This window comes from Talpa europaea, assembly GCF_964194135.1.
Source record: "Talpa europaea genome assembly, chromosome: 12".
NCBI classification, from domain to species: Eukaryota; Metazoa; Chordata; class Mammalia; order Eulipotyphla; family Talpidae; genus Talpa; species Talpa europaea.
Genome location: NC_140079.1, coordinates 56,761,165 through 56,779,952, shown reverse-complemented (window position 1 = coordinate 56,779,952; position 18,788 = coordinate 56,761,165). Strand labels below are relative to the sequence as shown.

The 18,788-nt window shown below is 34.4% G+C and overlaps 1 protein-coding gene across 3 annotated transcripts in view; it reads left to right on the top strand.

Annotated features, from left to right (window-relative positions):
- The window catches only part of RASAL2 (RAS protein activator like 2), a gene marked incomplete at both ends in the record, with an annotated part of 312,747 nt that overhangs the window by 90,415 nt on the left and 203,544 nt on the right, over positions 1-18,788 (top strand). Inside the window, one exon of one of the 3 annotated variants that reach the window (XM_084249588.1) lies at positions 16,362-16,944. The exons of the other annotated variants lie outside the window; for them this stretch is intronic. Within the exon in view, the coding sequence (XP_084105714.1) occupies positions 16,362-16,944 (583 nt within the window). Of the gene's footprint in view, positions 1-16,361; positions 16,945-18,788 lie in introns of those variants that run through there. 3 annotated transcript variants of the gene reach the window in all.

Genomic DNA, 18,788 nt, shown 5'->3' with positions numbered 1-18,788 from the left:
TTCTATAGTTAAACAGGAAGTAATGAAAATATATTTAAATCTGGATTACATTTTGAGGGAACCCATTCCAACAATTGCAGATTATTTTGCCATGAATCAGCTTGGATTTGGATTTGTGTGGTAATTACCTCTCTTGTATTTTTTCCCCTTTATTATTTTTTTTAAAAAGCCAAATATATTTATTAAGATAAAGTTAGTTTACATTATTGTATTTTTAATTTTTATTTATATATTTTTTACATCATTGTTCATTTTTGTACAATGTTTGCTTTCTCATTTAGCAGGGAAGCGGGGTAGGGGGGCCTTTCATTTTTTGATTCTCCTTCACAAATATCAACTGATCATCTTCTATTTTAACCTTACCTGCCAACTGTGGGTTGCTCTCTAAATATCATCCAGGGGATAAGCACAGTTTATGTTATTAAGTGAAAATTAAAGATTATAATGAATGCTACAAACTTTCCTGTTTTTTTCTAATTAGAAATTTATTGGAAAAGTCTTAAAATAGTAAAATAAATTAGTTTTTTAAAAATAAATTTGAGTCCACTATTTGGAAAGAGTAAAAAATAAAACGTACCATTCTAAAAAAAGCAAAGACAAGATTTTCTGACATTATGGTTTGTAAACATTCTATTTGGAAATTCCTTAACTATTTTTTATTAACTTTTTTCCTCATCTCTTCTTCTTTCTGTATATCTCTCTCTTTTCTCTAAACAGCTACCACAGATATTTTATATATTGCTTCTTTACCTAGATTTAAATGTCTTCTATGAGAGGGACATAATTTTTGTTGCAAACTTATATTGTACAAACTTATTTCGTATAAACCTTGTAACAATCATATATTGCCTCATACATATATAAGACTTAAATAAATTTAATTGCAAGCAGTTGACACAAAGAATGGTTTTCAAGTTTCAACATAGATATTTTGGGTTCAACATGCCCACCAAATGTTTGCTGCCACTCAACCTGCCATATTTGAATGATGAAAAATAAAAACAAAATTAAAAATAGTTATGTAGGACACTGTAAGGGATGTACCTCTAAGACTGTAGTTTGAATAATTTAATAACTTTCAAGAGCAATTTTGACCCTACTCAATTTTAGCATTACTCATTTATTTTAAAACCTAATTCCACTCCTGCCCTATTCCACCTACAACAGGTCAACATATACAATGCAGTTCCACTCCAGTCCCTTGCATATTTGACTAAAATAAAGCGAAGGAATATTAAATGACTTGTTCAAGGATAGTCTACTACATGAAGGTATTAAAAAAGTAATTAGTATAAAATACTATATAATGATTTTCAATAAATGGTAGGCTTTACTATTCTTTAACACAATTATTTTCCTTCTCAAAAATGTAGTGCAGAAGATAAATCACTTCTTTTTTTGACATTACAACTGTAGAAAATTATTCATCATACTAGACATTATTTTCTAGATAGAACTCTTAAATATGATGCATATATCCGAGAAATAAAAAAGGGAATTTTAATGAGCTGTGTATTAAATTAATTGAATCCTGGATTCATTATCCTAAGACTCTTATGATCATAAAAGAATAAAGGTTACTGACAGTTCCCCCTCAGTCTGTGTTATACTCAGTAAAAGTATTAAAAATAACGGGAAAAATCAAGCCACAAAGCAACTTGCAGCTCAGTCATAATTCTGTGTGTTTCAATGTATAAACCAAAGGACTACCATCTAAAATAAAGAACTCCCATGAGTTAATAAGAGAAAGACATGCCACCCCAATAGAAATGAGTAAATAACTCCAAAGTGGCACCTCACAAATGAGGAAATATAAAGTATTTATAACTACTTCAAAAGATATTCAACTTCAATAGTAATCAGAAAAATGAAACTTAAAATACAAGGAAATACCATCACACACCAGCTCAGTCATCGTTTTGTAAGGCTGTCATTAGTGTTAAAGGAGATGTAGAGCAATAAATGCGTTCCTACACTATGAAAGAACACTTTGATTTTATCTAGTGAAGATGAACATGCTCTTAATCTTGGATCCGGCTACTCCACCTCTGCATATTTACCCTAGAGAAATTCTTGAATATGTGTACCAAGAAAAATGTATTAGAAAGTTCATGGGAATATTGTTCATAATAGCAAAGCTTAGAGATAACTCAAATGTTCATTACCAGTGGATGGATAAGTAATTCAGTGGTAAATTCAGAATAGCAGAATGTCTTACAATAGTGAAAATGAAGGAACTATAACTACATACATCATTGTATATGTGAAGGGCAACGAGTTCTAGTACAGACACTTAGATTTGGGGAGGCAAAAATTCTCACTTCAACCACCAGAAAGCTGACCAGACAAAGTCAGGCATTGCCTTCAGCAAATGTAGCATTCTAACATTGTCCTCTCTGCACCTTTGGTGGTTTCACTGTTTCTCAGCCATATACAAGGCATAACGCCCTCCTAAAAGGATGATATAAAATAGAATATTTTGCATTTTAAAATAATCCCTAATGAAAGCTATGTGCTGGTATTGATGATGAAAGTAAATAATAGAAAGAGATGGTTTTTAAGGCAAATATACTTTTCCATAAATTAACAAACAGGGCATTAAATTCTGAAACACCTTTCTTGACTTATAGTCTGTATATTGATAGAAAGAATAAAGGCAGTTTATGAAGTTGTTTCATGTTTTTTTTTTCAATTAGTGTATAAAATTCTTTTTTTTTAACTGACCATTTTATTTATTTTTTTAAAGATTTATTTATACAAGAACCGGGGTATAGATTAGAACCGCAGGAGGGTGAGAGAATTCACCAGAGCCAGAGTGGGGAGCAGAGCAGGCAGACGGACAGAAGACACTGCTCAGGGGAGCAGCGAGCGAGTGAGGCAGGAGAGAACCGAACCATGTGGGGTTCTCCCGAGCGCAGGGAATTGAACCGGCGCTGCAGAGGCTGCGGACAGCTTCGCAGTGTGGCACTCAACCGCTGGGCCACTGGGGAGGCCTTAGTGTATAAAATTCTTATAAAGCTAAATCATTTGACATTTTAATTTCAGTTGCAAATTAGGCTATACTTTCTTACAGATAATGGAGTACATTTGCGTTTCATAATCAGAGGAATATGTCGATTTTAAATTAATTCCTTCACCATAAATAGGGCCTATTATATATCCATGATAAAGAAGGGAAAATATTAGAATTATAAATTGTAAATATTTAGTCAAGCAATTAGTAAAGTCAGTTATTTGTTATATATCAGTCCTTCAGACACTGTTAAAGTTTTATGTAAAAGTAGGTACTGTATTAATTAACAGGCTATTAAATTTCTTAGAGAATTTTTTGTAGTGTTACTTTTCTTACACCTTTATTAACTGGCATTAATTAAAGACCAGCTAGAGTCACAAGTCAGTTTTTCTTTTTTATTCCCTTACCAGCACACACCTTTTGTTTTACTGGAGATAATTCCTTTTTTTTTTTTTTTTTTTTTGGAGATACTACTTTGGAAACTTTGTGTCTACCACCTCCTATCTCTTGTTGGTGCTCTCTAGATCTTCTTTGTGACCTATTCTTGGGCTTTCCCCTAACTGCTTCTCTGCATTAGATATCTAATGTTCTGGATCCCCTCTCTTTCCTCTTTTTTGGGTTACTTTGTATTTTACTGGGGCATAACACCAGGTAGCTTCCTAAGAAGTGTTGCACTGGGATCAGAGTTTCTGAATCCTTGCATGTCATTCTGGTCTAATGACACTTTCATTATTTTGAAGGTATTAAGTATAATTCATGAAGAGTCCAGTATAATTACTTTTATTCCTTTCTTTTTGGTGATATTTTCATCCCTCTCTCCTTGGAAGTCTTAAATTCATCAATTGATTCCCAGTATTCTGGAATAATTATGATAATGTGCCCTACTTGGGTCTTTTTTTCATTCAGTAATTGGTAGGATCTTTTAATCTAGTGACTTGCATTTCAGTTCTAGGAAATTCATTCTTATTCTGTGTGTTTGTGTGTGTGTGTTTGCTTATTAATCAAATGTTAGGCCTAATAGATTGCCTTTTTGTCTCCTGGGTTGGTTTTTCTGGTTTTTTTTTTTTTTTTGGACAGAAAATGCATTTCAGTAACTGGTCAGGAGGATTAGTTTTTCTTTAAGCTTTTTAAAAATACAGGGTAAAAAGAAATTTTTCATTTTTCATGTTCTCCTGAGAGATATTATTTATGCAACATCAAAATAAACAGATTTTTATTCTTTCTAGGAAATTTTTCCAGCTTTGTTTTTCAAGTAGTCTTTGAGGTTTTATTTCATTTTTGCCTTTTTATTTTATTATAACTATTTTAATTCCCAGGAGCTCTTGTAATATAATTGCTATTTTTCTACAGCATCCTGTATTTTTTTTTAACAGAGAAATATCTGCATGCATCTGTGATGGCAATAAGAGGTTTATGTTTTACTTTAAAGTTCAAAATTATTTTTCCTACTTGATCTCTATTTCTTGGATTCTTTTTATTTCTGTTTGAAATTCTTTGGGCTTCATGAAATTGTAAATTTATATCTTTCATCACATATGGAAAATAGTTATTACTTTTCAAATAATATGTCTTACAATTCTTTTTCCTTATCTTTCAAAATTTCAGTTTGTTAAAGATTTATTTATGCATACAAGAGCTGGCCTACACCTCTGGTGTAGGCCAGAGGTGCTGGGGGTGAGAGGTTTTGCCAGAGACAGAGTGGGGAACAGAATAGGCAGATTGACTGAAATACACTGCTGAGGGGAGCAGCAAGCAAGACTGGAGAGGTGTGCCATGTGGGTCACCTCCCTGACTGGGGATCCTACTGATGTTGCAGTAGCTGATGCTTAACCCTTGTACCACCAGGGAGGTCCCTGAAACTTCAATTTGACATGTTAAGCTTCCCCCCTGTAACATCTAGTCCTCTTTATGCTTATTTTTTTACTCCTGAATACTGCCTATGTTTTCATATTTGAAGTGTTTTGTGTTCCTTGCTTTATTCTGGGTAGTTTTCTTTGACCTGATTTTCTCTTCAACAGTATCTAATTTTTTTTTTCTGAGTTCTAAAGCTTTTATTTAGTTATTTTCTAATCAGCCTTCATAGTTTTATAATTTATACTATTTCATCAAATTCAAGCTGGGGCTTTATTTCCCTATGTATTATAACCATGTAATTATATAAACATGGCCTTGTAATTCATTACATGTCTTTGTTAATTTCTTTATTAATATTTATGTTTTTGCTGTCAGTTGGTTTTACTTGTTTTTGCTAATGATTTTTGTCTCGTACATTCTTGTATGTTGAGAATTAGACAGTATTACAATCTTTTATTGAATTTAAAAAAAAACTGACAACTCTATAAGTTTTTCACAACTCATTTATTAACCAAACAAGCTATTATACAGGCCATTTATTTCATCTCACTTAGTGTAAATGTTTGCACATTGTACTTCAAAATGATAACCGGGTGCTGCCTCACACCCTACTGGTGAAATAACAATATATGGTATGTGTACCCTACTAGCCTTTCTAAAATATGAAATCTTCTCAATTCTCAAACATGTTTTGCTTGAAAGATTAAACAATAGTGGATATATTAGAAAATTTATTCCCAGAAATAATTTGAGACCTCCAATGTTATGTTTCTCTCATTGAGATTTTTGTTGGCATCTCAAATGCTGTGTTCTAACAAACTGGAATAACCATAATCCAATTACAAGGCTAGAGATTTTTGATAAATTACTTAAAAAATGATGCTTATATAATTTATTAATTATTCTTATATTTTTTTTGTGTGTAATTGACTCATTTAATAGTATGTAAAGCCCTTCTTTATCCCTGATAATAATTTTCCTTGTTCTGAAATCAGCTCTGTCAGAAATTAATATAGCACTTCAGTCTTCCATGATTAGTATGTTGTTAGTTATATGTGTTGTCTGACATTTCTTTCTCCATACCTTTACTTTTACTCTATATGTGTGTTTATATTTAAAGCAAGTTTCTTTTTTTTTTTTTGAATATTTATTTATTTATACTAGATCCAGGGTACAGACCAGATGCACGGAAGAGTGAGAGGGTTCACCAGAGACAGAGTGGGGAACAGAACAGGCAGACTGAAGAAATACACTGCTGAGGGGAGCAGTGGGCGAGACAGGAGAGGGCTGCCGTGCCATGTGGGATTCTCGCCTGCAGGCTGGATAGAACCTGCACTGCAGAGGCTGCTGACAGCTTCACAGTGAGGCACTCAACCACCTGCGCCACCAGGGGAGGCCCTAAAGCAAGTTTCTTGTGGACAACATGTAGTTTGTGTTTTGATCTATTCTGACAATCCCTGTCTTTTAATTGGTGTATTTAGACCATTGATCCTTAAAGTGATCATTAATATACTTGGATTAATATCAAATGTACTTTATATTTAGTGATTAGTGTTACTGTTTTCTATTCACTGCCTTTATTCTTAGTTTAAAAAGACTTTGATAATCACCTTAGCAGTCATTTATGATTTTGTTTTTATTTTGAAAATATTTTCTTATTTAAAATGACACTTGTCTGTTGAAAAACTCTTTAGTCCTTCTAGACATATCTTTTCTTTTAAATGAGAAGCAGTTGTGTACGTGTCAGGTGTGCCTTTGCCTTCTACTACTTAGAAGGGAGGTAGTTTTTGCTACAGGAAGTGTTTCATCGGGAAGCAGATGTGATCCAGTGATAGGAGATGGGAAGGGGATGTTTTGTTATTAATTACTTACATTGTGTAAACAAGGACTTTGTATTTTTGAAAGATGTCTTCTTCTCATTAATAGAAGCGAGTCCTATTTTTAAGCTTTTCATGAGTTGATCTAAGAGGTATGTGTTCCTGTTGTAGTAATAGAAAACCAGATTCTTTATTAACTGTAGCATATGTCATGTCTTCTATTACAAATGAACATGTGGGATATATGCACTAGATTTTCAGCATAGAAAAGGTGTGTCTTAAGATAGGAAGTGTGGTCACTACACTCTTTGTAAACTGAGAAAGCCAAGTTTTACCTTTTCATCTCTACTTGCTTCCCTAAGTTGAAATAAATCTAAGAAGACATTTTAATGAGAAACTGATATCATATCTTAAACTTTAAAAAGAAAGAACTTTTGCGTTTTTACAAAGCAACACTAGAATACCTGTGGATTTAATGTCACAAATATCTTAAAGCCTGAATTTTTCAGCTGTATTCTGTGGATAATAATATGGAAATAATTTAAGTAGGTTATGGAATCCTGAACTAGAAACTAGGGTAAACATGTCTTTAACAAAACTGGGATCACGCTCTACTTTTTATAGTAGATCTTGCTATTCTACCTTATATCTTGGACATTTTAGCACATAAATTTATTCCTTAAGTTTTATCTTTTTTTATGAATGTAGTCTACACTCACAGTTAAAAATTAAAACTGCAGAGATATAAGGTGATATTTCAGTTGTACTCCCCACAGGATATTACTCTTAAAAATATGTGGGCCTTTGTAGCACATATAAATAGATGTGTTTCTTTTGTATGAACAGGTACTTGATTTATTTCATCATTCTCTTATTAATGGTAATTACCATCATCCTTGTTGCTTACTTCCATTAAACAATGGTGTAGATTATAAAGTGCAGAAATTTCTCTGATTTTTAATTGTGCTTTAAGTTATGTTGTAGTCTTTGCTGTTCCCCCAAGAGATTTGACCATAATATGTATGTATGTGTGTGTGTGTATATATAAATATATGTTTAAATATTTATTAGCTTAAGCTTTGGAAACAACCCAAATGCCCAAAAATAGATGACTGGATCAAGAAGATGTGGTACATATACACCATGGAATACTACTCAGCATTCAAAAAAGATAAACACCTGCAATTTGCAGCAACATGGATGGCACTAAGGATCGTGCTCAGCAAAATAAGCCTGAAAGAAAAAGAAAAATACCGGATGGTCCCACTCATAGCAGGATTCTAGAAAACTTAAATAAGGAACCAGGAAAAAGAATAACTATAAGAAAGTAAAAATCAAAATCAACAAATAACTATGAACCAGAGACACTCTGTGGGGGGTGGGGGCGGGGTGGGGAGGGATTGGGGTCAAAATAAGGGGGTCGCAATTGTATGGGGAATATAAAAATAAAATCTATAATATAAATAAATAAATAAATAAAAATAAATATTTATTAGCTTTTTATTATTTTCCAGTCCTTGGGATAAGTTCTATATTCATTTTTATTTATTTTTTTACATCATTGTTCATTTATAAACAATATTTGCTTTCCCCCCACCCCCTCAGTTGTAGTCCCCATATAATTTCCTTCACTAATGCACCCGTGCACCATCACCTCAGTCTCCTGTGCTCCTCCCTCCCTCCCACTGATCCCTCTCCCTCCTCCTCCCCTGTAGGATGTCTCTGATTTATAATTGTCTGTTTTTGTTTTGTTGTGTTTTGTATTTATATTATTTTTTTACACTGATGTCCTATTGGTTCCCCCTATATCCCTCCTATAAGTGAAACCATCTGATAATTTTCTTTTTCCTTCTGTCTTACTTTACTGTGCATAATTTCTTCTAGCTCCATCCACATTGCTTCTAGCTCCATCCACATGAGTTTATCTTTTTTGATTGCTGAATAGTATTCTATTGTGTATATATACCACAGGCCTATGAAAAAATGTTCAACGTCCCTTATAATCAGGGAAATGCAAATCAAAACCATATTGGAATACCACCTTAAGATTGAAATGGCACATATCAAAAAAACTAGCAGTAACAAATGTTGGCAAGGATATGGTGAAAAAGGAACTCTCCTACATTGCTGGTGGGAGTGCAAACCGGTCCAAACATTTGGAAAGCTGTTTGGAGGTTCCTCAGTCTACTAAAAATGGACCTACCATATGACCTGGCAATTCCACTAATAGGGATCTACCCAGAGGACACAAAAACATTGATTCAAAGGACCACTTGTACCCCCATGTTGTTTTTTGGAGCACTATTTATAATAGGTAAAACCTGGAAATGCCCAAATGCCCAAAAATAGATGACCAGACTATATTTTTGATTCTCAGCACACTCCCATGACATTGCTAAGTTTCTATGTGATGTTTATACCCTCACAGAATATTTTATTTTTAATTGTATTTTTTATTGAGGTAACATTGGTATACAACGCTGTATATAAGTCAGAAGTATAGGTTCACACCTCTTTAGACGAGGTGTGTGCTACCACACATTATCTACCACTGAGGTTCCAATAATCCTCTACCATAGTCCATTGGACCACCAACACCCTTTCTCATGGAGTAATTTAAGCAGCTGTTCTCACTTTACCATCAAATCCCAATATAATTGTTTTATTTTGGTGAATCTGACTGAATCTCACAGGAAAACTTTAGAACTCCTTTAGTCCTCTTATTTTAAAATCTGTCTACATTGGGCCTCCCTAGTGGCGCAAGGGGTTAAGACACACCTGTGAAGCTCTCCGCAGCCTCTGTATCACAAGTTCGATTCCCGGCCAGGGGGCACAGCAGATCTCTTCTGACTCGCCAGCGGCTCCCCTCAGCAGTGTATTGTAGTCAATCTGCCTGTTCTGATCCCCACTCTGTCTCTGGTGAATCCTTTCACCCACTGCACCTCTCGCCTGTACCCCAGTTCTTGTATGCATAAATAAATAAATCTTTAAAAAAAATTCTGTCTACAGCCAGTTTGGTCTGTAGATCACAAGTACCATCTTGGGGCTTGTTAGAAATATAGAATCTCAGATCCTCACCCACGTGTACAAAAGCAAAATCTATATTTAATTTCATCTTCTAGTGATTCATCTACACATACAGTGTCAGAAACACTGGTCTGGAAGCAGATCTGTTGCTTTGTGGTTTTTGTGGTGATCTTCTGTACCCACATCTTGAATTTGGTCTTTTGGTTCTTATTGTTCAGATAAAGAGAGCAAAACAAAATGTAAAACATGCAGAAGTTTGAACTAAAGAAATGAATTAACTAAAGAGTGATTTCCCCTCTGCTTTTATTGTGCTTTCCATTGATTAGGTCTCCTGTTGATTTTTACCTATGTTTTACTATACCAGTAATAGGGAAGAGAAACGAAAATAGTCTGTTACACTACAATGCTTGTTTTGAAATGAGTATTTGTAGTGTGTGATTACTATTAGGGAACAATTTGAGTATTATGTAAAGTTTGTGTTTGCTAATGTGCCACTCATCCAAGAAATGCTGAGTATAGAAAACTATCTAGGTAAACCTGGATGCTGGATAGGAAATACTTAAATTGTACATTTCAAACAACTATCAGCTGCCTCAGTTCTCACCATCTTAAGAGTCATATCCATCGTCTTATGCTGTTAACATCTGATTTCAGATAACCCTCCTGCTAGACTACACAAAAATGCAAAAGCTAACACCTTTCTGATGCCCAATTCCATAGGTATACAAACTTTAGGTGTTTTTCAAGGTAACATTCTGTATTGATTTTAGCATCTAGGTATTTCTTAACCATTTAAGATTTATTTTTATTTATGCATGCAAGAACTGGGGTGTAGGCCAGAGGTGCTGGGGGGGAGGTGAGAGGATTCACCAGAGACAGAGTGCAGAGCAGAACAGGTGGGTCTACTGAAATACACTGCTAAGGGGAGCAGCAGGTGAGACAGAAGCGGTCTGCTGCACCATATATGAATTAGCTCCTTGGCCAGGGATCCAAATCAGTCAGAAGCGGTGATAGCGTGATAGTGCTAATTAACCCCTGCACCACCAGGGAGGCTCTTAATCATTTAACATGTATAAAATGGTTTACAGTTTTATTAACTTTCTTTCTTTTTATGTCATTGTTGAAGTGTCTGAGTACTGCCCCTTAACCCCTTCTACTCCTAAGTTCTGTAGTTTTATTGTGCAATTGTGATTAGTGTGCTGATTTTTAGGACTGCCTGTTTCATATTATAGCAGAAGTGGCTATAACAATATAATCTTAACATCAGCAACATCTGAAAAGAAATTGTGGTTCTATCCCTTATGCCTCAGATGTGGTAACAATTACCTTACTACAGTACTATGTACTATGTACTCCCCTTCTTAATGAAGCCTTTCCTGATCAACTGGCAGTTCCGGGAAGGCAGGGACAGTGTCTGTTTCATTTTTTTTTTTTCAGTTCCTCTAGTCCTAATATGTATCTGATATGTGGTAAGTGCTTGATACCAATTTGAAATATGACCATGTGAATGTAAGTACTTGCATATTTAAAGAATTCAGATGTTTCTTTTGACTTCAAGCCAGAATGATTCCTAAAGCTATGCTTTAAATATTACAATTATTATTAAGAAAAATGTAAAAAAATGAGCTGATACTTCAGGTGGTAGAAACATTCTTGTTCTCACACTTCCATCAGCAGCCAACTTTTATATTCAGATCCTAAATGAATGTAGTAATTCAGTGGTGTCAATATTTCTAAGTTTAAGAAATTATAAGTCCTGTGACCATTTTCTTAAAAATTCAATTTATGTTGTATATTTGAGAAAATTCAGAGAATGAAGAGTGTTAACTTGCAGTCTTAAATTCAGATTATTTTTTAAAAAGATTTATTTATTTATGCATACAAGAGCTGGGGTATAGGCCAGAGATGCGGGGTGAGAGGATTCACCAGAGACAGCGTGGGGAACAGAATAGGCAGATCCAGTGAAATACGCTGCTGAGGGGAGCAGCGGCAAGTCAGGAGAGGTCTGCTACGCCATGTGGGCTGCTCCTTGGCTGGCTGGGGATCAAACTCATGCTGGCAGATTGCTTCACAGTGTGGTGCTTAACCCTTTGCACCACCAGGGAGACCCTTAAATTCAGATTCAACATAGAATTTGGAGAAATAACTAACAAAAGTGACAGTGGACTCACATAATGACAGAAGATATTTGGAATCGTTTTTCAGATCAGATTTGATTCAGTTGTGACAAGGGTGAATCTTCCTTAATTTCTTTGATTGTTCCTCCTTAGAGACTGTCACTTCCTCAGCCTGTAGTTCTTTTGCTTTCTTATTTCGCTTGAATCTTGTTCTGTTATTTATTATTTTACAGTTTCATATTCCTCAGCTAAATAGGGACGTTTTAGTAAAAATAATTGTAGTTCCTTAAAAGAATTGAGTTGAAAAATTTAGAAACTGTGGTCATTATTTCACCCCTAGTTGTACTTAGCACATAAAAGTATTTTTTTTAAACATTTAGTTTCTGACTTTCACAGTATGCACTTCAAGGGTTAAGTTCTTCTACTGTGCAGTGTTTCTCAGCATCAGAGTCTTGATTTTCATTTTCATTTTCTTTTATTTAGTTAACATTGGTTTACAATACTGTTTGTATAGAGCCTTAATTTCAATGAAAGTATTTTTATAGGGTGATCTTAATTAACTTTCCTCCCCATAGAACCTTGTGAGCTAGCTAGATATTTTGTTATAATATTCAGAAGACTCCGGCCTCCCTGGTGGTGCAAGGGATTAAGATGCAACCTATGAAGCTAACTGCAGCCACTGCAGCACGAGTCTAATCCCCGGCCAGCAAGCTACCCACATGGCACAGCAGACCTCTCCTGACTCGCCGGCTGCTCCCCTCAGCAGCCCACCTGTTCTGTTCTCCACTCTCTCAGGGGAATCCTTTCACCCCCCCCCCCACACCTCTGACCTGTACCCCAGTTCTTGTGTGCACAAATAAATCTTAAAAAAATATATTCAGAAGGCTCTCTGAAACAAGAAATATTGAAGTATTAATAATAATTAAAATATGTGTAATAGACCCAAAGAAACTAGTGAAATTAAAAGATTCATTTGTGTAACATTTTATTTTGATAGTATCTCACATCTACAGAAAATTTGCTAGACCACAAGAAACTCCCATATACTCTCTACCTGGATTCAACAATTGTGTATGTGTTGCCCCATGTGTTTTTATCATATCACATCTATCTTTACTTTTCTTGAATCTTATTCATTCACTCACTCACTCTCTTCAATGTATTTACTCATTTTGTTAAGCCTATAACATACAGAAAGTGATTTCAGAATTGCCAACCCATAACGCTGAATAAAAAAACTTACCAACTAGAGTTAATATTGTTTATAGTTTTTAAAAAAAGATTTATGCATACAAGAATGTAGGTACAGGCCAGAGGTGTTGGGGGTGGGAGGATTCACCAGAGACTGAGTGGGGAACAGAACAGGCAGACTGACTGAAATATACTGCTGAGGGAAGCAGTGGGCGAGACAGGAGAGGTCTGCTGCACCATGTGGCTTGCTCCCTGGCTGGGGATTGAACTTGTGCTTTAGTGGCTGCGTTCAGCTTCATAGGTTGCGTCTTAACCCCTTGCGCCACCAGGGAGGACCCTGTTTATAGTTTTAAAGGTAAAATTTAATTATACCAAAGTATATAAATCATAAGGGACTAGTTGCATGCATTTTGACAACACATATACCCTTCCTCACATCTTTGTTGAGACTTAGAAATTTTCCATCACTCCAGAAAGCTTTGTGGTATGTCTTTCTCATTAATAGTGCCACCACTAACAACTGCTTTTATAATTTTTTCCCATTATAGATTACTTTAACTATTTTAGAATTCCACAGAAATGGAATCATCCAGTATATACTCTTGTGTCCAATTACTTTTGTTGACATAGTATTTGTGATATTCATCCATATTGTTTTGTGTATTAGATGTTTATTCTTTTTAAAGCTTAGAAGTATATTATTTATGAAAATACCACAATGTGTTTATCTATCTCCTGTGATGGACATTTGGGTTATTTCCAGTTTATGACTATTAAAATTAAGTACAAGTATTTATATTTTATTTATCTTGAATTAGTGCCTATGAGTGGAACTGCTAGGTGCTAGGGTAACTGGGATGTTTAACTTTTTAAAAACTGTCAAGTTAGTTTCATAGTAATTATACTCTTTTATACTCTCCTTACCAGTTATGAGTTTCTAGTTGCTCCCCATCCTCACCAACATTTAGTGTTATCAAACCTGAAATATTTAGCCATTCTAGTGGGTGTGAGTGCTATCTCACTACATTTTAATTTACCTTTCTCTCATTATTAATAATGTGGACTCCTTTCATATGCTTATGGTCGTTCTTATAGCTTTCTCTGCTAAGGGTTTGTTCAACTCGTTTGCCTATTTTAAAAAATTGACTGTTTTCTTTTTACCAATAACTAGAAATGAAGTCTTAATGGCATTTAAATAGCTTATTAGATAATTAAAGTGAGGATTTGAACTTGGGAAGCAGTCTGACAGATTTTGCTATGTGAGAATGGTTCCAACAAACACAAGTTTGAATTTAGTTTATATAGGTAGGAACAGTGAGTCATTGATATTAAATATGTGATTATGCTTAGCAAGGAGCCTTCAAATTCTAAGGTGTTTTGATCTAAAGATATATTGATGTTATCTATAAGCAGAGGAAGACAATACAGGATTTAATTTCTTCCTTTCTGGAAAAAAATCACTATAGGGATACTAAAACTGGGTTTTTGTCGTCAAATGGTTTTTATCATAGGTAGGGGTGAAAAGACTGGCTTTAGCTATAAACATCAGGTTTTGCATAGTTGTTTCTGACTTCAGATCTATACAGATGGCTTTGCTCTCTTGTTTGCTAGAATAGGGAGGGGTCATGTTCCCAGAACATTTTTCAGTATGTTCACTTATTTATAGTTTATATATTTAGGTTTACTTTCCATCACAGATGAATTTTTGTGGATGGTGTGATGTGCCATTAATAGAGATTAGAGCTTAGTGTTCATGGTTTTTCACTTTGTGCAAATTCACATTTCTGTGTTTATTTTTAAACAAGGGAGAAATTACCATTGTAAGATCTTTTAATTTCATTTATTATGCTTTTAGGAAAGCCAAGTACATCAACATTTCTTTAATATAGAAATGTATAAATTTTAGAATTTAATTTATAAACAAATGAAAATGAGATTATTGCTTTATGAGAATGGAAATAACCAAGACATTTTAATAAGTTTAAAAGAATAGGTATGTTACTAAATTTATTTCTGTAGCAATAAGGAACTTAGTATGAAAAGTGTTTTTCCTTGTACATAGTCTACAAATAAATGGATGGTTTTTTAGTTTTCCAGATGAAATCATCTTTTTTTATACAACTCACAAATTTATTTGATTGCCATGTTATATATCTTTTATTGGTGGTCTAAAGTCTGTCAGGCTTCCATTTGTTTCCATTTGAAACCCCTATTTTCAGGAATTTATGAGCAGACAGTAAGGAAAAAAACACCAGCCAAACACTTGGCATTCATATCTTGGTTCAATATAACATACTTGCTTTAACAAAATTTTAAATTGTCAGCTCTTTTGAAAGTCAGTAGCACAAAGAGGAATAATGGAATTTCTTTAGTTAAATAGATAGGGAATATTTTCCCAGTCAACTTATCCCAATTAGATTTGCTAAGCAAACTTTCCCCTCTAGAAATCATTTCAGTATGTACGTTCCTATGTTCCAGTTGCCACAAGATCTTCCCTCAAGAATCTCTTCTTTTGCTATTGTTCATAGCAGTTATCCTCTATCCCTAATGTCTGGCCTATTCATTTATCCTTTTTAAATTATCACTAGTATGTTCACAGTGAACATGACTTTAAATTCTGGCATTCCTTTGTTGTTTTTCTTTTCTTCCCCTCCTTTTTGCAGTACCTACTTGAACAAAAACAGTACACGAATTTGCCTATTGGTTGAAAAGAGCATCAACTTTGAGAGAAATTGTGTAAAGAGCAATAACTTTCTTGAAATTAAATTTCTGAAATGCAGACTTTAAAAATTATCTAAAGAGCTGTCACCTAAAGGACAGACTTTTTAGGCAAGTCTTATTTCTTCTTCCGGAAAGTTATATGTCAGCTTGAGTACTTTCACAGCCTGTTTTTAACTCGCTATCTATTTGCATGGCGAACACTTAACTACCATTGGTTCATAAAGGTGTTTGTGGGTTTTGTCACTTTTATTTAACTTCTTTTTTTTTTTTAAAAAAAAAAAAAAACCATTTCCTGAAAACCTAGTACAAAAATGTAATCTACTGCAGGAAACGAGATGATCTTTTGGAAATCTTTACTTTTGCTGTACTCTGAGGATAATATGCTTCAGGCAAGAGGTTTTTGGGTGCTGTTGAAATTTCAGAGATCTGGGAAAATGGGGTAATAACATGACACCAGCTCTTAAGCAGCAACATCTGCTGTGGTTCAAAGCCACACAAAGAAAGCTGCTTAGGCAGTTGAACGTTTTGGACTGCACGGACAAGTGTGGTTCTACTGCAAAGACTGCAGAGTAGAGGAAACTTCAAGTTTAGAGAAGTTCTTAAAAAATGGAGTCATGGAAGATGAAGATCTTTAAGAGGCAAACATCATCTAGTCCCCCCAGCTATCGAAGATCTTTGTCAGAACCAGCTAATACAAATTCAGAGACAGGAACAAGTTTGAAGAATTACCCATGGCGTGGTCCAGTGAAAAGCAAAAGGAAGAAAAGTGAATGTGCTATTTCCCATCAAGGAAAGCCTCTGGGTGCTTATCGGTGGCAAACACATCCTGCCTTTAGGTGGAAAGGGGGCAAAAGGGAAGGATTGCAAAATAATGAAGGAACTTTGGATGAACCACAACAAAATGTCCTGTCAGAGATGGTTGGTAATGATGCTTCTTCCTCTGCTAATGAGGTCCTTGGAACTTGGACAGAGAAGCTGAACCTGATCAACACCCGGTCACTTCGGATTCCATTCACCAGATCTATTTCAGAGCCAGAACCACGCAGCAGTATCAGATTTGTGAGACAGTTGCCGACTTCAGTGGGGTCAGTGGAATCTGAGCAGCAGGGATATTTCATCCGTGGCATTTTCTCTACCCTTTCCAATGGCTTCTCCAGAATGCTGAGTCTAAAAGGAGAATCAACCAATGAACCAGTAAGAGAAGGTATATTGGGATGAATGTAAGGGGAAAAGAAGGGATGGCTTGGTTTTAATTACTTTTGGAATTTTAATGATACATATTTTGTAATAAGCTAACCCATTCTACTTGCTCACGATAAGAAGCCTATTTAATTAACACAGCTTTTAAAAAGTGATAAACATGACTTCAGAAGCCCTTTTTGCAAGTGATAGTAAGTAATAGTATAAAATGACTTTGGTTAAAATCAGGAATTTTTTTTATTGTGTTATACACTGAAATTTTTGGGCCTGTGTAAAAGTTTTTTTTTTTTTAAAGCCCTTGTCACCATTGATTTACTTTTGCAAGTTAAATGCAGTGTAGGGGGAGAAATAATCCTCATAATAGTGTTGAGAACAGAATTTCCATTATATTTTCAGAAAAATTAATAAATGTTATTAGAACTATTTAGAACTGAATTGTATTGACAGCTTTAATAAGCTGGAAATTTGATTTTTCATAAAAATACATAATTTGCTATGGAAGTGGAAAATTAAAATCTTGAATATTCAGATAACAAAAGACAAATTTGTATTTCACACAGTTCAGGTGACATAATCAACACAATCAATGATAAAAATATCTCACATTGGACTTTAAATTGTTTAATATTTTTATGTTGATTGTGGCATTGTTAAAGCCCAAAAGAACCCTTCATTTTTTATATGCTTGTCTTTGAAGTGATTAACCTTATCTGTTGAACTCTCAATAATGAGTAAGGACCTATTTTTGTTTCATTTTTAAAACCTCAACACCAAAACTGATAAATTTCTTCCACTTTAGGACATGTTTGGGCAAGTTCTTATCACTGGAAAAGTTTAACTTAGCTTTATTATGAGATTGACCACATCAGCAGAAATTTAAATTTTTTCTAAAATGGTAGGAATTGTTGGAGAGTTTAATTCATTTTCAATAGTTACAGAATGCAAAAGTGACTTAGTGAAAAATTAAGTAATTTTTCAATATTTGTGTGTAAATATTTCTCCTAAACCTTGTCCTGCCTAGACTTCCCTTTGCTCAGTGAGTTTTAATGGTTTTGCTAAGAATATATATGCCTTTTACCCTTGGCTTATCGAAATCGTCAGCAAAATGTTTCTTGATGTACCTGTGTTAACATTCAATTAAAATTTTTAAAGATTGTGGTTGGACACTAGTGTGTCAATTTCTTGGCAAGGTGATCACAGGATGATCAAAATACAAAAATTAAGAATTAAAAACAAATTAAGAAAGGAAATTAACAAATTAAAAAGGAAATTAAGAGTTAAAAACAAATTCTTAGACTCATTGTCTCTCAATGGTTAACATGTATGTTTGATAAGAGAAGGCTACAAGGTTTTAAAAAAAATGTATTTATAAACTTTTTTGAACTTTCGTAGTTCACACCTAGCTGTTGACTGTCTAGCTGTGTGAGGTACTCTGAGATTGTGTTCCTGCTTTTTATGTTTATGGTCTACTTAAGGAGATATAATACATTCTGCTTTTATTACTTCCCAATATTTTACCCATTTTCATCATAGAATAATTATTCACATGGAAGCATATATAGAATTTAAGGTGCTATTACAAGGGACTTCAAGCCAAATAATTAAAGAACACTACATAGTGTTCCTACCTGCCAGATCAGAAATGTTTATTAAAGTTACCAGATATCTCTTAAGTGTTCACCAGTGTAGAGCCAAGTTCTTAAGACCAAATGTACTACTATTTATTACAAAGATTGGAGCAAGTTCTTGTGAAGAACTCCTTTTCTCTTTGCTCAGTAGCTTCTACCCAGGTTTGAGTCTGTGTCAGTGGTTTTCCAAGCTTCTACAATTGTGATTGTTTCCCATCCC